The sequence below is a fragment of the Pristiophorus japonicus genome, chromosome 4, assembly GCF_044704955.1.
Source record: "Pristiophorus japonicus isolate sPriJap1 chromosome 4, sPriJap1.hap1, whole genome shotgun sequence".
Taxonomy (NCBI): domain Eukaryota; kingdom Metazoa; phylum Chordata; class Chondrichthyes; family Pristiophoridae; genus Pristiophorus; species Pristiophorus japonicus.
Genome location: NC_091980.1, coordinates 120,217,214 through 120,237,446, shown reverse-complemented (window position 1 = coordinate 120,237,446; position 20,233 = coordinate 120,217,214). Strand labels below are relative to the sequence as shown.

At 46.0% G+C, this 20,233-nt stretch overlaps 1 protein-coding gene across 1 annotated transcript in view; it reads right to left on the bottom strand.

The window, feature by feature from the left end:
* The window catches only part of mchr2b (melanin concentrating hormone receptor 2b), a 45,024-nt gene extending 34,648 nt beyond the window's left edge, over positions 1 to 10,376 (bottom strand). Inside the window, exon 1 of the mRNA XM_070877667.1 lies at positions 10,027 to 10,376. Within this exon, the coding sequence (XP_070733768.1) occupies positions 10,027 to 10,376 (350 nt within the window). The remainder of the gene's footprint in view (positions 1 to 10,026) is intronic.
* Positions 10,377 to 20,233: the final 9,857 nt, after the last annotated feature.

Here is a 20,233-nt window from a genome sequence, read left to right as displayed (position 1 = left end):
AGTAGTAGCAGGACATTTAGAAAATCATAATGCAGTCAAGCAGAGTCAGCATGGTTTTATGAAAGAGAAGTCATGTTTGACAAATTTGCTGGAGTTCTTTGAGGATGTAACTAGCAGAGTGGATAAAGGGGAACCAGTAGATGTAGTGAATTTGGATATCCAGAAATCATTCAATAAGGTGCCACATAAAAGATTGTTGTACAAGACAAGAGCTCACTGGGTTGGGGGGTAATATATTAGCATGGACAGAGGATTGGCTAACAGAAAACAGAGAGTCGGGATAAATGGGCCATTTTCAGGTTGGCAAACTGTAACTAGCGGGGTGCCACAGGGATCAATGCTGGGGCCTCAACTATTTACAATCTATATTAATGACTTGGATGAAGGGACCGAGTGTAATGTAGACAAATTTGCTAATGATATAAAGATAGGTGGGAAAGTAAGTTGTGAGGAGGACGCAATGAATCTGCAAAGGGATATAGACAGGCTAAGTGAGTGGGCAAAAATTTGGCAGATGGAGTATAATGAGGGAAATGTGAGGTTATCCACTTTGAACATAAGAATATAAGAAATAGGAGCAGCAGAAGGCCATTTGGCCCCTCGAGCCTGCTCCGCCATTCAATAAGTTCACAGCTGATCTGATTTCTCCTTATGTAGCTCGGTGCCAAATGTTTTTTGTCTTATAATGCTCCTGTGAAGTGTCTGCGGATGTTTTACTATGTGAAAGGCACTATATAATTACAAGTTGTATTTGAGTCCTTGAGAGCACTGCACACTACAAGCCGCCTTCTCTGCTCACTGCTCTGTCTCTCCTTCAAGCACTGTTTCTTAAAGAGAAGGGAATGCTATAGAGAGTGCGCTCCAGGGTCCAGAAATTCCTGGACCCCATCTCTGCCAACAGAAATGCAGCAGGTCGGGAACCCTAGGCGCTGGTAGGGAAAAGGACAGATCCCATCCCTGAAAATTCATGATGGACTTTGCCACTTCTCTCCTGTATTTTGTGTGAGAAATTGTAAAAAAGATAAACTGACTAAAAGAATAGAAGGAGAAACTGACTAGGCAGAAAGAGAGAATAGGGAATAGGGAATCAGGATAGGGATGTGATAGACAGAAATAAAGAAAACGGAGAAAAAGAGAAGAGGAAAGACAGATTAGAGAGAGAGGCAGGCCAGTGGGGCCAGAAAGAAGAATGGAAAAGAGAGGGATTAGGGAGAGAGAGGAAACTGGAGGAGAGAGAGGGGATAAAAATGGTGAGGGATTTGCTACATTCTGAGCTTGGTAGTGCCAGTTGCTGTATTCTAGTCATTATTTGGTTCTGGATTTGAAGCAGCTTTTCACCCTGGAGAATCCAATTCGCAGCATACAGGAGGAAAGTCAGTGGATGGGTCTCAAAAGAATCATAAAAACATTTTCATATTTATATGCTGTTTGGAGCGCTACCTGAGAGCACTTTCATCAGCTTGGATCTAATGTTTGAAACATTGTCAGAGGCAGCTTGCGTTGGGTAAAGATTGATGAGTGATTCTGATTAACAATAAACCCACCTGGGTCAGGCATTGATCACCACAGCACAAGCTTTTAATTATTTATCATCCACTGAAAACAAATTAGTGCTTTGGAGTGACAATCTGCTTGACAACTCAAGATGCACCAGGCTGACTGCAATATAGTAAAATGAGCCAATCATATTGGCTGCAGAAGTTGCACCATACTTTGTAGGTTGTGGGAAGCTGCGTACATTGAGCTGTGTGCCGTCCACACTGAGTTTCACAATGTCAGGCAGCCGAAGGAATTGGAGCAGATTACAATGAATGGCAAAGGATTCATTGTGACAGAGTAGGATTGCAGCAACTATGGTATGTAAGCAAAGTCTGACATGTGTGCTATTCATTTGTTTGCTTCACACATACTCTCTCTCTCTCTCTCTATTCCCTTTCACTCTTTTTCTCTCTCTCAAATTGATCTTTCTAGTTCTGTCTGTTAAGTTCCTTTTTGGGAGATCTCTCTATTCCCCTCAAGAATAACAAGGCTACGGGTGCGGATGGAATTCCTGCTGAGGCGCTAAAGTATGGCAGAGAGGCGCTGTTGGTGCGGATACATGACCTCATTTGGAGGGAGGAGAGATCTCAGAGATACAGTGATCATGACCCTCTTTAAAAAGGGAACAAGTCCGACTGCGACAACTACAGGGGAATCTCCCTGCTATCAGCCACTGGGAGGGTTGTCGCTAGAGTTCTCCTCAACCGTCTTCCCCCTGTGACCGAGGAGCTCCTCCCAGAATCACAATGCGGATTTCGTCCCCTACGAGGCACAACTGACATGATCTTTGCAGCGTGACAGCTGCAGGAAAATTGCAGGGAGCAGCGCCAGCCCTTATACATGGCCTTTTTCGATCTTACAAAGGCCTTGACACTGTCAACCGTGAGGGCATATGGAGCGTGCTCCTCCGTTTTGGATGCCCCCAAAAGTTTGTCAACATGCTTTGCTTGTTCCATGATGACATGCAGACCGTGATCCTTACCAACGGTTCCATTACAGTCCCAATCCATGTCCGGACCAGGGTCAAATAGGGTTGCATCATCGCTCCAACCCTTTTCTCAATCTTCCTCGCTGCCATGCTCCACCTCACAGTCAACAAGCTCCCCGCTGGAGTGGAACTAAACTACAGAACCAGTGAGAAGCTGTTTAACCTACGCCACCTTCAGGCCAGGTCCAAGATCACCCCAACCTCTGTCGTTGAGCTGCAGTATGCGGACGACGCCTGCATCTGCGCACATTCTGAGGCTGAACTCCAAGATATAGTCGATGTATTCACTGAGGTATATGAAAGCATGGGCCTTACGCTTAACATCCGTAAGACAAAGATCCTCCACCAGCCTCGCCGCACAGCACTGCCCCCCAGTCATCAAGATTCATGGCGCGGCCCTCAACAATGTGAACCATTTCCCATACCTTGGGAGCCTTTTATCAATAAAGGCAGACATTGATGTGGAGATTCAACATCGCCTCCAGTGTGCCAGTGCAGCCTTTGGTCGCCTGAGGAAGAGTGTTCGAAGACCAGGCCCTCAAATTTACCACCAATCTCATGACCTACAGGGTTGTAGTAATACCCACTCTCCTGTATGGATCAGAGGCATGGACGATGTATAGAAGACACCTCAAGTCGCTGGAGGTATATCACCAACGATGTCTCCGCAAGATCCTGCAAATCCCCTGGGAGGACAGGCGCACCAACATCAGTGTCCGCGCCCAAACTAACATTCCCAGCATTGAAGCACTGACCACATTTGATCAGCTTCGCTGGGCAGGCCACATAGTTCGTATGCCAGACACGAGGCTCCCTCAGCAATTGCTCTATGCGGAGCTCCTTCACGGCAAACGAGCCAAAGGTGGGCAGCGGAAACGTTACAAGGACACCCTCAAAGTCTCCCTGTTAAAGTGCGACATCAACACTGACACCTGGGAGTCCCTGGCCGAAGACCGCCCTAGGTGGAGAAAGTGCATCCGGGAGGGCGTTGAGCTCTTCGAATCTCAACGCCGCGAGTGTGAAGAGGTCATGCGCAGGCAGCGGAAGGAGCATGTGGAAAATCAGTCCCACCCCACCGCCCCCTTCCCCCGACAAATGTCTGTCCTACCTGTGACAAGGTCTGGGGCTTTCGCATTGGACTGTTCAGCCACCAAAGGGCTCACTTTAGGAGTATAAGCAAGTCTTCCTCGATTCCGAGGGACTGCCTATGATGATGATGGGTTGAAAGGGCCATCGATCATGTGAATTGCATTTCCCGCTCTTCTGCTCTCAACCCCTTCAGCTCCCTCTCAGAACCATAGCAGGGTTTCCCCTTGTCCTCACCTTCCACCCCACTAGCTTCCACATTCAACGGATCATCTTCCGTGATCCTAACTCCAAACCCATCTTCCTCACCCCTTCTCTCCCCTTTCCGTATTCCAAAGGGGCGGTCCCTTCCATGGCACGCTGGTCCACTCCTCTACCATCCCCAACACCTTTCCCACACCACCTTCCCGTGCAAGGGCAGGAGATGTAACACCTGCCTTTTTACCTTCTCCCTTCCCACCATCCAGAACCTCAAACACTCCTTCCAGGTGAGAAAGCGATTTACTTGTACTTTTCTCAATTTAGTATATTGTATTCGCTGCTCACGATGCGGTCTCCTCTACACTGGGGAGATCAAACGCAGATTGGGTGATCACTTTGTGGAACACCTCCGTTCACTCTGCAAGGGTGACTCCGAGCTTCTGGTCGCCTGTCAGTTCAATTGTCCGGACCACTCCCACTCTGACCTCTCTGTCCTCGGCCTCTTTCACTGTTCCAGTGAAGCTCAATGTAAGCTCGAGGAACAGCACCTCATCTTTTGATTAGGCGCTTTACAGCCTTCTGGACTCAAAATTTAGTTCAATAATTTCAGATCATAACCTCTGCCCACTTTTTTGGATGGCAGGTTTTGCTGATGATTCTGACAATTCCATTTAAATCTCTTCCAGATCCATCTTTTATTTCTTTACTTGTCCCATTACCATCTCCTTTCGCCTTGCACCATCATCCCTTTTGTCATTTCTCCTGCCTTCCACCCTATCACAGACCTTCCCTTTTGTTCTTTCCTCCCCTCCCCCTTCCTCTGCCTCTGAACTTGCTTAAAACCTGTTACATCTCTAACCTTTCCAGTTCAAATAAAAAATCATCGACCTGAAACGTTAACTCTGTTTCTCTCTCCTCAGATGCTGTCTGACCTGCTGAGTAGTTCCAGCAGTTTTTGTTTAATTTCTCTCTATTTTTTATTTTCTCTCTTAGCTTTTTCGCATTTCTTGCTGTTTCCACCCTGTCATGAAGAATTATTTCTCATTCCTCTTACTCAGTCAGCTGCCTGACACTGTTGAGACTGACACTGCTGGATATTTCTTTGGATCTTGCTGAAGATATTTTGCTGCTTTGGATATGACTAGCAAATAAAAATTTAATTGAAATATGGCGTAAATGCTGAGAAAATAATATTTAAAAAAAACTGGAACAACAAAACTCAATAACACTTTATCAATATTACCTCAGTTCTGCAATGCATTACCTTCCTGAAACTACTTCAGCTGCTGGAACTGTATGTAACATATAGGAGTGAAGTTCTTGGGGGAAAAAAATTATTGACTGTTGAGCAAATTCCTCTCCTGTCCCCCAGCGAGTAGCCTGTGTCACAGCAGATAATGATAGATGAGAGACTTCAGTGATTGAATCATGTGACTTGTACAACAAAAGTTCTGCTCTTCCCTCAGATGGGATTTCTGTTTGTCTCTTTTACCTTGTTCATCTTCTTTGCTTTCTGTTTCCCTTCTCGTGTTTGATCAATGGATCATCCTCCACCATTTTCGCCACCTCCAGCATAATCCCACCACCAATCACATCTTCCCCTCCCCTTCCCTCTCTGCGTTCTGAAGGGACTGCTCCCTCCGCGACACCTTGGTCCATTCCACAGTCACCCCAGCACTCCCTCCCCTTCCCACAGGACCTTCCCGTGCAAGCGCAGGAGATGCAACATCTGCCCTTTTACCTCCTCCCTTCCCACTATCCAGGGCCCCAAACACTCCTTCCAGGTGAAACAGCGATTTACTTGCACTTTTTTCAATTTGGTGTACTGTATTTGCTGCTCACGATGTGGTCTCCTCTACAGTGGGACGATCAAACGCAGATTGGGTGACCACTTTGCGGAATACCTCTGTTCAGTCCGCAAGGGTGACCCTGAGCTTCCGGTCGCCTGTCACTTTAATTCTCCACTTCACTCCCATTCTGATATTTCTGTCCTCGGCCTCCTATACTGTTCCAATGAAGCTCAACGCAAGCCCGAGGAACAGCACCTCATCTTTCGTTTAGGACTTTACAGCCTTCCGGACTCAACATCAAATTCAACAATTTCAGACCATAACCTCTGCCCACATTTTGTACCCTTTCCTCACTTTTTTTAACAAAAACTTCCTCCCCTTTCTTATTTTTATTTTGTTTCTTTCTATTTTCTATGTCAGCTGGCATTTATTCCATCACTCACCCTCTATCTAGACTCATCTTTTGTTTCCTAACTTGTGCTATCAATTCGGCCAATCATTCCCTTTGTCTCTCAAATCTCTTCCACCCTAACATAGACCTTCCCTTTTGTTCTTTCCACCCCCCCCCCCCCAACTTCCTTAGGAGCATGTTACATTTTGAATTGTTTCCAGTTCTGACAAAGGGTGGAGAAAGCACAGGAGATACAGCAGCTGGCCGACAGCCATGATGTGTGAGGATTCTTCATCGCAGTCAAGGCCACCTACAGGCCAAACACCCAAAGCCCCACCCCACCGCTGGCCAAGAATGGAGAAACACTCATCAAGGACACCGAGGCAGTCAGAGCCCACTGGAAGGAGCACTTTGAAGATCTCCTCAATCGATACTCTCCCTTTGGCTAGAGTGTTCTCGACTCCATACCGCAGTATGCTACCCCCAGCACCTCAGTGAGACACCAACACTGCACGATGTAGAAAAAGCCGTAAGACAGCTTAAAAACAACAAGACTATGGGTGCGATGGAATCCCTGCTGAGGCACTGAAGTATGGTGGAGAAGCATTGCTGGCGCGAATACACAACCTCATCTCTCTCATCTGGAGGGAGGAGAGCATGCCGGGGGATCTCAGAGATGCAGTAATCATGACTATCTTTAAAAAAGGGGACAAGTCCAACTGCGGCAACTACAGAGGAATCTCCGTGCTATCAGCCACTGGGAAAGTCGTCGCGGGAATCCTCCTCAACTGTCTTCTTCCCGTGGCCGAGGAGCTCCTCCCAGAGTAACAGTGAGGATTTTGTTCCCTATAGGGCACAACGGACATGATATTTGCAGCAAGACAGCTACAGGAAAAATGCAGGGAACAGCGGCAGCCCTTATACATGGCCTTTTTCAAACTTACAATGGCCTTTGACACTGTCAACCGCGAGGGTCTATGGAGCGTCCTCCTCCGTTTCGGATGCCCCCAAAGGTACGCCACCATCCTCCACCTGCTCCACGACGACATGCAAGCCGTGATCCTTACCAACGGATCCATCACAGACCCAATCCACGTCCAGACCGGGGTCAAACAGGGTTGCATTATCACCCCAACCCTCTTCTCAATCTTTCTCGCCGCCATGCTCCACCTCACAGTCAACATGCTCCCCGCTGGAGTGGAACTAAACTACAGAACCAGTGGAAACCTGTTCAACCTGCGCCGTCTCCAGGCCAGGTCCAAGACCACCCCAACCTCTGTCATTGAGCTACAGTATGTGGACGACGCCTGCGTCTGCGCACATACAGAGGCTGAACTCCAGGACATAGTCGACGTATTTACTGAGGCGTACGAAAGCATGGGCCTTACACTAAACATCCGTAAGACAAGGGTCCTCCACCAGCCTATCCTCACCGCACAGCACTGCCCCCTAAGATCTACGGCACGGCCCTGGACATCGTGGACCACTTCCCATATCTCGGGAGCCTCCCATCAACAAGAGCAGGCATCGACGACGAGATCCAACACTGCCTCCGGTGCGCCAGTGCAGCCTTCGGCCGCCTGAGGAAAAGAGTGTTTGAAGACCAGGCCCTCAAAACTGCCACCAAGCTCATGGTCTACTGGGCTGTAGTAATACCTGTCCTCCTGTATGGCTCAAAGCCATGGACTATGTACAGTAGACACCTCAAGTTTCTGGAGAAATATCATCAAAGATGTCTCTGCAAGATCCTACAAATCCCCTGGGAGGACAGGTGCACCAACATCAGCATCCTCATTCAGGCTAACATCCCCAGCATTGAAGCACTGATCACACTCGGTCAGCTCCGCTGGGCAGGCCACATAGTTCGCATGCCAGACATGAGACCCCAAAACAAGTGCTCTACTCGGAGCTCCTTCACGGCAAACAAGCCAAAGGTGAGCAGCGGAAATGCTACAAGGACACGCTCAAAGCCTGCCTGATAAAATGCGACATCACCACTGACATCTTGGAGTCCCTGGCCCAAGACCGCCCTAAGTGGAGGAAGTGCATCCGAGAGGGCACTGAGCACCTCGAGTCTCAACGCCGAGAGCATGCAGAAATCAAGCGCAGACAGCGGAAAGAGCGTGCGGCAAACCAGTCCCACCCACCCCTTCCCTCAACGACTATCTGTCCCACCTGTGACAGGGTCTGTGGCTCTCGTATTGGACTGTTCAGCCACCAAAGAACTCACTTCAGGACTGGAAGCAAGTCTTCCTCGATTCCAAGGGACTGCCTATGATGATGATGAGGGGAACACAGACCTTCCCTTTTGTTCTTTCCACCCAACTCCTCCCCCTTTCAGGCACCCAGCACTTCCTTAAGAATATGTTACATTTTGAACTGTTTCCAGTTCTGATGAAGGGTCATCGACCTGAAACGTTAACTCTGTTTCTCTCTCGACAGATGCTGCCTGACTCGCTGAGATTTCCAGTTTTTATTATGCATCATATATAACTTGATCTGAAGCTAATGTGTAAGCTGTGGCTTAGTGGGTAGCACTGCCACCTCTGAGTCAGAAGGTTGTGGGTTCAAGTCCCACTCCAGGGTTTTGAACACAAATAAAATCTAGGCTGACATTCCAGTGCAGTGCTGAGGGAGCGTTGCACTGTCAGAGTTGCCGTCTTTCAGATGAGAAGTTAAACTGATGTCTGCTCTCTCAAGTGGATGTAAAAGAACCCATGGCACTATTTCAAAGAAGAGCAGGGATGTTATCCCAGGTGTCCTGGTTAATACTTATCCCTCAATCAACATAACAAAAAAACAAATGATCTGGTCATTATCAAATTGCTGTTTGTCGGAGCTTGCTTGTGCACAAATTGGTTGCTGCGTTTTCTACATTACAATAGTGACTGCACTAAAGACTGCATTGGCTGTAAAGCGCTTTGAGACGTCCGGTGAAAGGCGCTATATAAATCCAAGCTTTCTTTCTTTAAACTGGAGAGATAACAGGCATGAATCGTTATTACAGAATAAAACACCTTGTTCTATATTAGAGAGAGAGAAAAATATTTTATTTTTCAGCCCTTGAAGGAGAAAGTGTTATTTTTGGTTGTGATGGGGCATTGGAAGTTAAAAAGAGTGTTTGCACTTCTGGTAAAATGCTTAACATTTTGAATGGTCTCTGGGTATAGTAGTTTACAATTGTATTTTCTCTCTTTAGGCCATCCCCTGCAAATATTGACACATTCATGGGGATCCACTCATCCCTGTAATTATTGGCACACGCCTAAGAACCCCGCTCATAAATTCTGAAAGTGTCAACCAACAAAGTACAATAGTGCAAAAGAATCACTGTAAAAAAACTCTTATTAGTATATAGCTACAGAAATTACTTACTAGTAAGTCAACAAATAAAGAAATCTGACGGCAGACAAATCTTGCGATCACTTTTCTCCATCCCCATGAGATTCCCTGGTGAACAAACTATAGTGTTTGATCATCAGTGCCACCGTTCTCATTCTGTTTTCTGTAATGTATTCCTGTTAAACTGCTGAAAATGTTCACATTTTAGTACCTTCGCTGTGGAGCCTTTCTGTATTACATGGATTCACAGGGACCGTTTTATTAGTCTCTGTTCTCCAGATTTCTGTTTTTGCAACAAGTGGCCAAGTTGCTGATTCTCAGTCAACTTCATTCCAAACAAGCTCCAGAGAACGGATCTGCACGCGAGGTAAGTTTCAGTTAAATACTCCGAAACTATCAATGAAAGACCATCAATGTAGATGTTCCAGAGTTGTTGAGAGATATCATTCACAAATTACCATATACTTTCCAGTACAGGTCATCATATTCTTGATACAGAATGGTCATCATAACAAAAATAGCACAATATTGTTCTCTCCCATAAAACATTACCAAACGCTCATTCAAACATTGGTCATCTTGAAGATTTGGGGGAGCACATTCAAAACAACATTTTTTTTTGGGGGGGGGGGCGAACAGGGCATCGTTGTAGATCTGATCTGTAACTTGAGCTTCCCCCAGTTTCTTACCTGTCAATACACAGGACGGTAATGATGCCCACTGTAGTGAACTGGTTGGTGACATCCATGACCGTTATCGTCTTGCACATGAACTGCCCGAAGACCCATTGCCTGTCCCTGACCAGTTGATGGATAGTGAAGGGCATCCCCAATAGAAACAGCAAGTCGGCGATGGCCAGGCTGAGCACGTAGATGTCTGACACCCCTTTGGTTTTGCACGCCAGTAGTGTGTAGATGACCAGGCTGTTGGCCCCGACCCCGACGATGCACAGGATCCCATACACCGAGGGCAAAATGTGCATCATCGTGGCATCGTCCAAAAGCTTCCCGGCAGCGATATCCAAGGAGATATTCGGCATGCCCGAGCCTTCAGAAGCGTTCAGCCACCAGCTTGCTCCAGCGATTCGGTTCAATCCATCCATGTCCAGAGACGGAGCCCAGCAGCTGGATGGGTCCGTGATTCCAACCAGCACAAGCGCTGTTAATTGCTGCTTATTCAATGAGTTGCGCTGATCAGTAACTGGCAAAAGTATTGGTCAGTTTCAAAAGCGAATGTCAGTTTCTTTTGTCCTGCTCAAACATTGAACATGGTGCATCCTTGTCTCACATTTGCCATTTTCTGCTCCTCGGGCGCTGCTGTGAATAATCTCAGAGTCTCGGTGAAGTCTTCCTCAGGAAAGACTTGAGTGAAATGAGTTCCTGAAGTCGCTGCAGGCTGTTTTATATTCTCCCGTGTAAACCAGGAACGATCGAATCCGCGAGAGCAGGAGGCTGGTGAAAGAGCGGCTCTCGTTTGTGAAGTGTATACTGTATTTTTGCAGTAAGAAGCTTGAAGCAAGAATCTGAGCTTGCTTTGCAACTACTGTATAACACTAAACGAGCCCCTCACCACCCCAACGCAGAAAGAGTGAGGGTAAAGGGAGTTGTTTGCAGATGGATAGCGAATAGGGGCGCCTTGAGGAGCAGTTGGAATTTACCAGTGACTCGGACTAAGTTCTTTGTGCTATTTTAATGGAAAGATCTCATCCATACAGGGAAAATGGGAATTTAGTGCGAGTAAACAACAATAACTTGTATTTATATAGCACCTTTAAAGTAGTAAAACATAGAAACATAGAAAGTAGGTGCAGGAGTAGGCCATTCGGCCCTTCGAGCCTGCACCGCCATTCAATATGATCATGGCTGATCATGCAACTCCCAAGGCGCTTTACGGGAGTTTTTAAATTGACACCAAGTCACACCAGGAGAAATTAAGGCAGGTGACAAAAGAGCTTGGTCAAAAAGGTAGGTTTTAGGGAGAGTCTTAAAGGAGGAAGGAGAGGTAGAGAGGCAAAGAGGTTTAGGCAGGGAGTTCCACAGCTTGGGGACGAAGCAACAGAAGGCACGGCCACCAATGATTGAGCGATTAAAATCAGGGATGCTCAAGAGGGCAGAATTAGGAACAGATTTCTGTGGTGGTTGTAGGACTGGAGGAGATTACAGAGATAGGGAAGGGCAAGGCCATGGAGGGAATTGAAAACAAGGATGAGAATTTTGAAATTGAGGATTGCAATATAGGAAATGGGGCAACCAATTTGCATGCAGCAAGCTTCCACAAACAGCAATGTGATAATGACCAGATAATCAGTATTAGGGATGTTGATTTGAGGGATAAATATTGGACAGGAGACCGGGGTGAACTCTCCTGCTCTTCTTCAAACAGTGTCAAGGATCTTTTACATCCACATGAGAGGCAGATGGGGGCTTGGTTTAACGTCTTATCCAAAGACAGCACCTCCAGCCTAGATTGGAGTATCAACCTAGATTATGTGCTCAAGTCCCTGGACTGGAACTTTGAACACATGACCTTCTGACTAACAACTGAGCCAAGGCTGACATAGATCTATCAAGAACTACAAGCATTCAGAGGCAAATATTTCACTTTGCCAATTATTGCTAAATGCCAATGCACAACACAGTGGAATCTTTACTCCCACATCCTTCTGAAGCCCCCTCAGGACTATTCTAAAGACATTTAAGATCATTGTGAAACCATGAATTTTGTGGAAAACTGAGGGAGTGCTGCTTTGTTGGAGGTGCTGTCTTTCAGATGAGACATTAAACTGTTTAGTCAAGTGGAGATTAAAGATCCCATGGCACTATTCAAAGACCAACAGGAGGTTCTCCCAACAACAGTATATCTGATCGTTCATTTAAATTTATTGTTTGTTAGGCCTTGCTGTGCCAAATTGGCTGTTATGTTTGATAATAGTGACTCCACTTTAAAATGTAATTTATTGGATGTGAAGTGCTTTGGGCTGACTTATAAATGCAAGCTTTTTCTTTCCTTATATTTTGAAGCAAATTGTTTACGCTCTTCTCCAGTATTCTAATGTGAGTTTTTGTTGTTTGGACATAGATAATCAGGGTGTATTCTTATGGGGCACGAGAACACACTCCATAATTGGAGAAATAGAAATTTGACCTTTGTAGATTTCTCAGTCAGTCAGTTTGAAGAATATGAAGCATACTGATGAGTGTCTGTGCATTTCAATGCAACAACATTATCTCTCTTCTTTTTCTTTTTATGTTTTCTCCTTCTACCCTTTTGCTTTTCTTTTCTCGTTTTCTTCCCCTACATCTTTCTCTTTCGTTTGTTCTTTCCCTCTTTACTCTTCTGTTATTTGTAGCTTTTTCTCTACTTTGTTTTCTATCTGTTGCCCTGAACTCTTGTTTTCTCTCCTCTCCCTTTCTCCACACCTTCTGTTCTTTCTCATCCTGTCTCCACTGTTATGTTTCTGGGGTTTTACACTAGCTGGTCATTTTATTCAGCATCTCCAGCCACTCCAAATAAGCAGGCCTCATGTCCTTTACAAATCAGAGCATGCTTTAATCCAGTCAGTATCTAGGTAAATGTAGTGAGACCCAAGAGTCAAACAAAGAATGTTTGTCACTGTACTCGTGTGTGCTGGAATATATCAAATGTTGCTACATGATATCCTTGTGTTGGGTAAGCAGAAAATATGAGCTCAGGGTTCAACCATTAGATATATTTACTGAACATTAAACAACAACAACTTATATTTATGTAACACCTTTAACAGTGTCAACTGTGACTCAGTTGATAGCACACTCACCTCTGAGTCAGCAGGTTGTGGGTTCAAGTCCCACTCCAGGGTCTTGAGCTCATAAATCCAGGCTGACACTCCAGTGGAGTGCTGAGGGAGTGTTGCACTGTCAGAGGTGCCGCCTTTTGGATGAGATATTAAACCGAGGCCCCATCTGCTCTCAGATGGATGCAAAAGATCCCACAGCACTATTTTGAAGAAGAGCAGTGGTGTTATCCCTGGTGTCCTGGCCAATATTTATCCCTCAATCAATATAACAAAAAACAAATTGTCTGGTCATTATCACATTTCTGTTTGTGGGAGCTTGCTGTGCACAAGTTGGCTGCCGCATTTCCCACATTGCAACAGTGACTACACTCCAAAAAGTGCTTCATTGTCCAGTGGTTGTGCAAGGCGCTTTATAAATGCAAGTTTTTCTTTCTTCTTGTTTCTTTAATGTAGTAAAATGTCCCAAGGCGCTTCACATGAGTATTATGCGATAACATTTGACACTGAGCTGCAAAAGTTGAAATTAGCACAGGTGACCAAAAGCTTGGTCAAAGAGGTAAGTTTTAAGATGCGTCTTGAAGGAGGAAGAGAGGTAGAGTGGCCAGGAGGTTCAGGCAGGGAGTTCCAGAGCTTGGGGCCTAGTCAACAGAAGGAACGGCCACTAATGGTTGAGCGAATACAACCACGGCTGCTCAGGAAGGCAGAACCAGAGGAGAGCAGACACCTCAAGGGGTTGTGGGGCTGGAGGTGATTACAGAAATAGGGAGGGGTGAGCCCATGAGGGATTTGAAAATAAGGATCAGAATTTTGAAATCGAGGTGTTGCTTAACGGGGAGCCAATGTAGGTCAGCGAGCACTGGGGTGATGGGTAAGCAGGACTTGGTGTGAGTTAGTACACGGACAGACGAGTTTTTGATCATCTCTAGTTTACTTATGGTAGAATGTGGAAGTCTAGCCAGCAGTGTGGTGGAATAGTCAAGACTAGAGGTAACAAAGGAATGGATGAGGGCTTCAGCAGTGGATGAGCTGAGGCACGGGCGTAGACGGGTGATGTTACGGAGGTGGAAACAGGCAGTCTTAGTTATGCTGCGTATATGTGGTCGAAAGCTCATTTCAGGATCAAATATGACACCAATGTTGCAAACAATCTGGTTCAGCCTCAGACAGAAGTTGAGGAGAGGGATGGAGTCAGTGGCTAGGGAACAGAGTTTGTGGCGGGGACTGAAAACAAATGCTTCAATCTTCCCAATATGCTAACATTTAACATTAAACCAACCCTTGAAACACATTATCTTTACCTCTCACATAGAATCATAGGGCTAGAACCTCCACTTTTTTTGCCTTTGATAATAAAGAGGAAAGTCATGGGCTGCAGGAGAATATCAATCTACTGGTCAGGTGGGCAGAGCAGTGACAAATGGAATTTAATTCAGAGAAGTGTGAGATGATGCACTTTGGGAGGGCTAGTAAAGAAAGGGTATACACATTAAGCGGTAGGCCACTTAATAGTGTAGATGAACAAAGGGACCTTGGAGTGCTTGTCCACAGATCCCTGAAAGTAGCAGGCCAGGTGGATAAGGTGGTTAAGAAGGCATACAACCAAGGCATAGAATATAAGAGCAGGGAGGTTATGCTTAAATTGTATAATACTTTGGTTAGGCCACAGCTGGAGTACTGTGTGCAGTTCTGGTTGCCGTATTATAGGAAGGACGTGATTGCACCAGAGAGGGTGCAGAGGAGATCTACTAGGATGCTGCCTGGAATGGAGAATCTTAGTTATGAGGATAGATTGGAGAGGCTGGGTTTGTTCTCATTGGAACAGAGGAGGTTGAGAGGAGACCTCATCGAGGTGTGCAAAATATTGAGGGGCCTGGACATAGTGGATAGTAAGGGTCTATTTCCATTGGTGGCGGGGGCTATTACGAGGGGACATAGTTTTAAGGTGGTTGGTGGAAGGTTTAGAGGGGATTTGAGGAGGAGGCTTCTTTACGCAGAGGGTTGTGGGGCTCTGGAACTCACTGCCTGGAAGAGTGGTGGATTCAGAAACCCTCAGCACTTTTAAGAGATGGTTGGATGGACACTTAAAGTGCCGTAACCTGCAGAGTTACAGACCTAGAGCTGGTAATTGGGATTGGACTAGATGACCTTTTGTTGGTTGGTGCAGATATAATGGTAAATACTGCAGGGAATAGAATACAGCCAGGCTGATCTCCTGGACTAGTTTCGATCGCCTGGATGGGTCGGAGAGGAATTTTCCCAGATTTTTTTTCTCCCTAAATTGGCCTGGGTTTTTAACTGGTTTTTGCCTCTCCCAGGAGATCACATGGCTCTGGTTGGGTTGGAGTGTAGATTTTTTTAGTATAAGGGGTGTCGCAGTTGTGTTTGGCGAACTGATTGGGCTGGGTGCTCTTTGCCTTTCCGTCATTGTTCATGGGTTTGTATGTAACCTTTAGGGCTGCTGACGAAGGCCCGTGCGGCTCTTTGTCGGCCGGCGCAGACACGATGGGCCGAAATGGCCTCCTTCTAGCGCTGTAAATTTCTATGTTTCTATGTTAGTATGTTTAACGGCCACTTAACACCCACGTTACCATTGAAATGACGTATAACACCCACTATATTGCCCATTTTGGCACAAAATGTAAACTGGCGGGCATTTTTCGGAAACTTATTGCCGAGCGTTAATTTCCCCATGTGGTTAATGCTGAGAAAAAATACTACCGCCCGCCCACTTTTTTGGGGCGGAATCAGCAGAATGGGCGAATTCAACACCCATAATATCGCTTAGCGTTACTTTCCGCATGGAATTAACGCCGAGATTCAATATTAACGCCCGGCTATTGTTTTTTGTCGTAAAGAGCATATTTACCCAAACTAGCGACCATGGAGATCGCCCATCATCAATTTCACCACCTCACACACATTTCGTCCACAATATCACTCGCTCAAAAAACCACCCACAACAAGTGGAATTAACCGGAATGAATCACAGCGTTATAGATGCTATGTTGTAAATCACATGTCGCGTCCTTTAAAAGGCTGCTGTGTTTCAACCTCGGCAGAGCTCGGATATATGCTGCAGGTCGTTGGAGTTGATGTGAACATCTCTAAAAACGTCTTGACCATACTGTGACCGATTGGAGTTGAAGAGGTGTGTTCGTCGGGACATTCCTTGTTTGTGTGCAATCATGGAAAACAAAGAGTTACTGCAATGGGGCCTGTCCTTTCTCCCCCTCTCTTGGTGACCAAATAATACAGCAGACTCGACATCGCCGAAGGAACGTTGTGTGCCTAATGTAAGAAGTGACAGACAGATGAGGAGGACCAGACGTTACAGCCCCCGCAACTACAAGGAGAAACATTCTTACCTCGACTTGCCCGACACCACCTGCCTTCAGAGACTGTGCTTCCACAAAGAGGTTATCACTGAGGTATGCCAGCTGCTAAGGGCAGATCTGCATCCTGCCAGCACCATCAGAACTGCACTATCCGTCGAGGTCAAAGTCACCGCGGCACTGTCGTTCTACGCCTCGGGTTCTTTTCAGGCCACAGCTGGTGACATTTGAGGACTTTCTCAGCATGCCACACATCACTACATTAGACAGGTCACTGAAGCCCTGTACGCATGAAGGAGGGACTTGATCAGCTTCCCTATGACCAGGGAGGCAACATTGCGATGTGGGCACCTTTTCAGGATGCTGAGGTTTTCAGGAACCACAAGGGATTCCACTCCCTGAATGTGCAACTTGTTGTCGACCACCAGCAAATTATACTGGCAGTGAATGCTGAATTTCCAGGCAGCATCCCTGATGCACACATCCTGCGTGAGAGCACTGTATCTGACTTGTTTAACAATGGACCACAAGGTCAATGCTGGATGCTTAGGGACAAAGGATATGGCCTCGCCACCTGACTGATGACCCCCCTGCGTGACACCCACACCGAGGCCGAGAGGCGATACAATGAGAGCCACAGAGCCACTCGCAATATCGTGGAGAAAACCATTGGAGTGCTGAAGCAGCGCTTTAGATGCCTGGACCACTCAGGAGGCGAGCTCCAATACCACCCTGAGCAGGTAGCTCAATTCGTGGTGGAGTGCTCCATGCTGCACAACTTGGCTATCAGGAGGGGACAAGAATTGCCTGATGAGTCTGACAGTCCACCTCACCAGAGAGAGGAAGAGAAGGATGAGGAGACGGACGCTGTCATCAGGCCAGACAACCAGGCTGACGCTGAAGCCAGGGAAATGGCACAAACAGTAACTTTCAACCATTTATGGCATTTTCCTAAAAGTTCCACCAGTGTCCTGCCAGAGGCATGATAGGAGGCAAATAAAACCCTCATGGAATGCCTCGTTGCCACATTTAGGTGGTCCGACATTCAACAACAGCAGTAACAAATTGCATTTATATCGCACCGTTAACGTAGCAAAACGCCCCAAGGCGCTTCACAGGAGCGTTATCAAAATATTTGCCTCCGAGCCACAAAAGGAGATATTAGGACAGCTGACCAAAAGCTTTGTCAAAGAGGTAGGATTTAAGGAGCACCTTAAAGGAGGAGAGAGGCAGAGAGGTTTAGGGAGGGAATTCCAGAGCTTAAGGCCTCGGCAGCTGAAGGCATGGCCACCAATGGTGGAGCAATTAAAATTGGGGATGATCAACAGGCCAGAATTACGTGGATATCTCGAAGGGTTGTAGGGTTGGAGGAGGTTACAGAGATTGGGAGGGGGCAAGACTATGGAGGGCTTTGAAAACAAGGATGAGAATTATAAAATTAAGTCAGTGCTAGACTGGAGCCAATGTAGGTCAGCGAGCACAGGGGTGATGGGTGAGCAGGACTTGGTGCGAGTTAGGATATGGACAGCAGAGTTTTGGATGAGCTCAAGTTTACTGAGGGTGCAAGGTGGAAGGCTGGCCAGGAAAGCACGATTACCCATACACTGGTTCCTGGTTCATAGGATTCAAAATAGTTTTTGCACACACACAAGTGCAACAGATGTGTTAAATCATGAACTATAAACAGCCCCATAGGATTCTTACAATTAAATAGAGTGATCTGTTCCAAACACTTTGAATATCATATAAGGTCCCAGCAAAGAACAAAGGAAGGAATCAATCCACCTATATCAATATCTTTGGCATGCCAGATTGTAAATTTACCCACTCCTGTATTTTCTCTCTCCAACTTGTATTAATTCTGTCTCTCATCGTGTATCTCTCAAAACACCTTTTTTTCTTAATCTCTTCCCTCGAACTTCAATTCTATCACAGTCACCTTGTGCATTCTCTCCTCCACAAAGGCAATGAGAATTCTCTCCAGTAGGCAGTCAGAGTCATTTTAGAGTTGTTACTCCGCTAACATAGTTATAAACTCCAATTAAAATAATATATAGAGATTCTTATGATCTGAAACATGATACATCCTTCAAATTTGTCAGTATTAAACTGCCTTTACTATCTGCCTGCCCAGTTGCTTAATTGATCTAAATCCTCCTGTAAATCTTTGACTACGTTCCCTGGGGTAGAAATTGGTCTGCATTGTGCCCATGTTTTGTGTGATTTAGCAGTGGGAGGCCCTGCGCCCAATATGCACAGGTGTTGGTACTGCTGCTAAATGTGTGGGGCCCATTTTTTAGGTGTCACAGTTGTTAGGATCTTGAATATGTTAATGAGGGGCCTAACACTTGTGAAACGATCCCTTTCTAAAATCAGTTATCGATACCTGCCCCGCTCAGCATTCTTCAGTGGCCACAGCAGCCACCAACTAAAGGCAAATGAATTTTTAAAAATCCGTTTCTGTGGAACTAGGAGGAGCAGGAGTGCTCCCCTGACTCCACCGGCATCGCGATTGTCCTCTCATCCCACTTTCAGCATACCCCACTCCAGACCCCCTGCTGGAACCTACTTGTGGGCTGCTGCCAACAAGCCAGGTGGCACTAAATTGTTTTTTATAAGAACATAAGAAATAGGAGCAGGAGTAGGCCATATAGCCCCTCGAGCCTGCTCCAACGTCTATATGATCTTGGCTGATCCGATCATGGACTCAGGTCCTCTTCTCTGCCCGCTTCCCGTAACCCCTTATTCCTTTATCGGTTTCTCATTGGGCGAGCTGCCTGTGGAGGTGCGACTAGTGCCAGCAGCTCTCCCCGAGCATACAGGTGAGGCTCGAGTACCAATTTCTATCAATTCTTGGTTCTGTGTGCAAATAACAAGCCCAGATTAATTTCTACCCCTCTGGCTCTATTGCGCTCTGTTTTTAGTGTCATTTGCAGTCTGACAAGCTTACAATTGGTTTCAGCATCCAAATTTGTATGTAAATTAAAACAACAGGAGTCCAATAATGATCAAGGTCATGCTAGTTTTAGCTGTCACACTGAAAATGTGCTGTGCTATCTTTAATGTATGTAAATTCAAAACAGAACCTCAAACCATGCTACTTTCATGCCACCATCAAAACTGCACCAGTAAGTGGTTATGTGGGTGGTCTGTTTATTGATAGCTCCTGGTTCATAGTCATGCAGTGCTTTTGCTTTTGGATGAACATGTGACAAGCTCTTTGAAGCTGTGCAAAGGATGCTGCACTGCAGGATTTCTTTAGAACTTAGCCAATCTATCCCTGCTGATGATGGAATAATAGCAGATAATGGAGCACACCACTTCTCACAGATTAAGATGCTTTGCTCAATCATGGAGCAGGTTCTGATGCAGTTAGCTCTGGTACAATAATTCCATTTTTAGCACTATGTGATTCAAATTACATCTGCTACACATGATTGTCTTCCTCCATCTTAAAACATGCTCAGTTTTTAAATGCTCCTTTTTTGTCTGTTCTTCAAGCAATGCAATTCCTCTCTCTGTTGGGCTTCACAACATCTCAGACTTACTTTTAGGTTTCATTCAGTCCCACTGACTCACGTCTTAACCTTCTTTCTTCCACTCCCAGAATTTTTTTCCCAGGCTTGTACTTGTTATGTATGCAACACCTTGTAACCAGCATTCTACCGCCACCAGAGGGTGCATCTGTTGGAGTCCCAAGGGATCCCAGCATCCCTTGGGAGCACTGCATATAAGCAGGCCCACCAAGCTGTGCCAGCACACTGGAGTCAGAATATATAGACTAAATTC